The sequence below is a fragment of the Haplochromis burtoni genome, unplaced genomic scaffold (assembly GCF_018398535.1).
Source record: "Haplochromis burtoni strain Fernald_Lab_line unplaced genomic scaffold, NCSU_Asbu1 Contig_38, whole genome shotgun sequence".
In the NCBI taxonomy this organism is placed as follows: domain Eukaryota; kingdom Metazoa; phylum Chordata; class Actinopteri; order Cichliformes; family Cichlidae; genus Haplochromis; species Haplochromis burtoni.
This window is the reverse complement of record NW_024582399.1, coordinates 729,663-733,415: the sequence shown is the minus strand read 5'-3', so window position 1 is coordinate 733,415 and position 3,753 is coordinate 729,663. Positions and strand designations below refer to the sequence as shown.

At 39.1% G+C, this 3,753-nt stretch overlaps 1 protein-coding gene across 1 annotated transcript in view; it reads right to left on the bottom strand.

Annotated features, from left to right (window-relative positions):
- pdcd10a (programmed cell death 10a) overlaps positions 1-3,753 on the bottom strand; it is a gene marked incomplete in the record, with an annotated part of 8,864 nt that overhangs the window by 4,314 nt on the left and 797 nt on the right. Inside the window, 1 exon segment of the mRNA XM_005920125.3 lies at positions 2,504-2,697. Coding sequence (XP_005920187.2) covers positions 2,504-2,593 — 90 coding nt within the window.

Here is a 3,753-nt window from a genome sequence, read left to right as displayed (position 1 = left end):
GCTGAAAGATTTTATTTAATATGATTGATTATTTTTTGCAAACAAAAGCAGCCTTTTTGGGCTTAAGGTCAAGGTCAAGTTTATTTATATAGCACATTTCAAACAGTTGATGCTGCACAAAGTGCTTAACAATATAAAAATGGCATTAAAAAGCAACAATGTAATACAATAATAACATTATAAAACAATAATAGGACAATAAAAGAATTAAAACAATAACTAAAACTATTTCAAATAAGACAAAAATGCTTGGGTCATAGTGTGTTAAAAGCCAGGGCATAAAAATGTGTCTTTAGTAATGATTTAAATTGTGTTTGTGCAGATCTAATAATTAGGGGGAGACTATTCCAAAGTCTGGGACCTGCCACAGAGAAGGATCTATCACCACGAGATTTGAGATAAGTCCGTGGGATGGACAGCATTAATTTTGAGCTAGCTTAAAGGTGCAGGTAAATACAGGTGTTACTGATCTTGCCTTAAACAAAACAGAACCTTCATTAAACGACCTTAAACGCTTACCAGCCACTTTATTAGATACTCTCATTAAACTGCTCGATAATGCAAGTGTCTAATCAGCCAATCACATAACAGCAACTCATTGCATTGAGACATGAAGACTTGGCCAAGATGACTTGCTGAAGTTCAAACTGAGCATCAGAATGAGGAAAGAAAGGTAACTTAGGAGACTTTGACTATAGCATGATAATTGTTCCCAGAAAAGGCGGCTTAAGTATTTCAGAAACTGCTGATCTACTGACATTTTCCCAAACAACCATCTCTAAGGTTTACAGAAAATTGTCCCCCCTCCCCAGCTCCCACGCCAAAAAAGAAAGAAATAAGACATATCCAGTGAGTGGTAGTTTCTGGGCAAAAACTGCCTTGTTTGTGTCAGAGGACACTGACCAGATTGCTTTGAGCTAAAGGGAACTCAACAATAACTCATAAGCACTTATTAAAAGGTGTGCAGAAGAGCAAAACAACAAACCTTGAAGCAGATGTGCTACACAGCAGAAGACCACACTGGGTACTACTCCTGTCAGCTAAGAACAGGAAACTGAGGCTCCAGTTCACACAAAACTGGTCAACATCAGATTGGGGAAAAAATGTTGCCTGCTTTGATGAGTCTCAATTTCTGCTACCACATTTGGATGGTAGGGTCAGAACAACATGAAAGCATGGATCCGCCCTCCCCTGTATCAACAGTTCAGGCTGGTGGATGGATATTAGCACCCTTGGTACCAACTAACATTGTTTTTTTGTCTTTTTTAATTCTTTATTTCTAAACTATTACTTCACGAAGGTGATTACAGGCATTAATTAACACAATTTACAAGGAAAAAACAAAATGAAAGAAAAAGAAAACAACAACAACAACAACAACAACAACAAAAAAAAACAGTCGGGAGTGACCAATTAGCTAGGTTGGTGGTTTCAAGCTTTGAGAAGAAGATCCGGCTTATGAGTATTGGCATATAGGACACACTTATCCCAACACGAACGGAACCAACACACTCTGTCACTGACATAAGCTGTTACCTCCTCCATCCTATAAATCTCTAGCGTAATTTCCCACCATAATGACAAGGTCGGTATATCTTGCAAGGACCCTTTCTTAGTTATACCTTTCTTACTTGCAACAATTAAAGCTCTTAACAGACATGTATCATTTTTAGACCAGTTCTGCGGTATACAACCAAAAAAGTTTGTCTTCATGTCCCAACTAACATTGTTTAAACCCCACAGCCTACCTGAGTATTGTTGGTGCCCAGGTCCATCTCTTTGTAGCCACAGTGTACCCATCTTCTGATAGCTACTTCCACCAGGATAGCGCACCATGTTACTTGAACATGACCATAAGTTCTCTGTACTTGAATGGCCTCCACAAGAAATAGAAGTTAATCAAATAGAACACCTTCGGGAGGTGCTGGAATGGGAGATTCCCCTTATGGATGTTTCCATGATCTTGTTGAATCTATGTCTTCAGAACTGCCTTAATTCTTTGTGTCAAAGTGTATCTGATGAATTATCTGGTGAGTGAATATCAAGACAAAATGGCTGTTGGGAAACGGATAAATTCCCCATTTTAAAAACTGTTTTCAACTCCTTTTCTGGGTCTTTAATGATAACAAAAAAGAAAAAAAAAAAACTATGGAAAAGTGTAACCTGTAATCGTGCAGGTGTGATACACAGAGATGCTTCACATGGATAAAAAAAAAAACCCTTCAGAGATACTGACAGTCACTCAGATTTACCATCAGCTGAACAACATGAATAGTAGCAGTCTGCTCACTTCTCATTACCGCTCGTTCTCCACCACTTGTTCTTGTTAACACTAGCGTTTCCGTATTTCTATTCGGCTACACCATCAACTCTGCAACTTCACACAAAAGCCTTTCCACAGTTAAATACAACCCCTGCTTGAACTGACTATTTACTGAAAGTCTCATTCCAGTTTTCTTCTAAGGTCACAAACTCTCTTTTTTTTTTTTTTTTAATTCTTTACCTCCTTAAAAACAGGAAACATCACTGTGTAGAGAGCCATCGGAGCCAGCGAGGCAGCAGCTGCATCATTCTTCATGTCTCCCATGGTCATCCTTGACCAATCGATGGACCCCTGTGCGTGCACTCGTCCACTGATGCCGGTTTCACTGCATTCAATCAGTCATGAAGACTGACAGAATGGGAGCAGACAAGGATCTAAAGAAGAAAAGAGCACGATGGGAGAACAAGCAGGGAAAGATGGATGGTAGTTGACAAAAACAACTGTGTAAGGGATTAAAAAAAAAAAAAAAAAACTAGATAAATAAATAAAATGATCCATGTTTACAACCAGGCTAAATTTATCCTGTTTAAACATGTCTCTATTGTAGTGAGGAGGTAGAGAACTGGTTCCACAAAATTTCAACTGGAGCACTCTAATTCTATAAATTTTTGTGCAATTAAACAAGATCAAACCCCATGTTTACTTGTTCCAAGAAAGTCTTTCAGTCACAGATATGATCATTCCATAACAGCCACATCACTTAAAAGACTGTGCTTTACTGCTCCACTGGGTGCAATGCCGACAAAACGGGCACGAGTCACACCTGTACCAGAAAACCACGCTCTTCTGAAAATGACTGCCACAATAAAGCAAGGCGGTGTGATAAATGTACCACCTTGGTATTGGTTTTTAGCTTGTTTTCCCCCCCCAGACCAGGTTAGTCATAAATAATAACAAGAGGAAGATCCAGCACATCCTCTTTTGCAGGCCTGTATTCTGTCTCTTTTACTGTTGGTGACACAGGAATTCACAGGACCAGTTTTTGCTCACCTACATTTTTAAGTACGTAACAGCTTCAATGGCTCTATGTGACAGTCTCCATTCGTACAACAAATCCCTAATTAAATAAGGCCTTTTTATACGAGCTCACTATTTACACGGGTGAATGAAACAAGAGCGAGACAAGTCGTCACCCTGTGACTTTCTGCCATAACTGAGAGTGCTCTTAGGTTTATCAGATGCTTGGTTCTGCCCTTTGGCACTCTCTCGTGCATAGAGAGTAAAACTGTAAACAGGTCCAGTGTGACATTATTATATCTGATAAGGATTTTAAAAGGAGGTTTAATCAGTGTTTACAACAGCCATGGTTACAGGAAGGATTGCACTGGTTTCTAGTTATAAGGGATACGTCATATACAATTACATGTGCCAAAAAAGGTAACACTGCAGACTCTGTTACTTCCCTGAACCATAAATGACTAAGGTGTGGC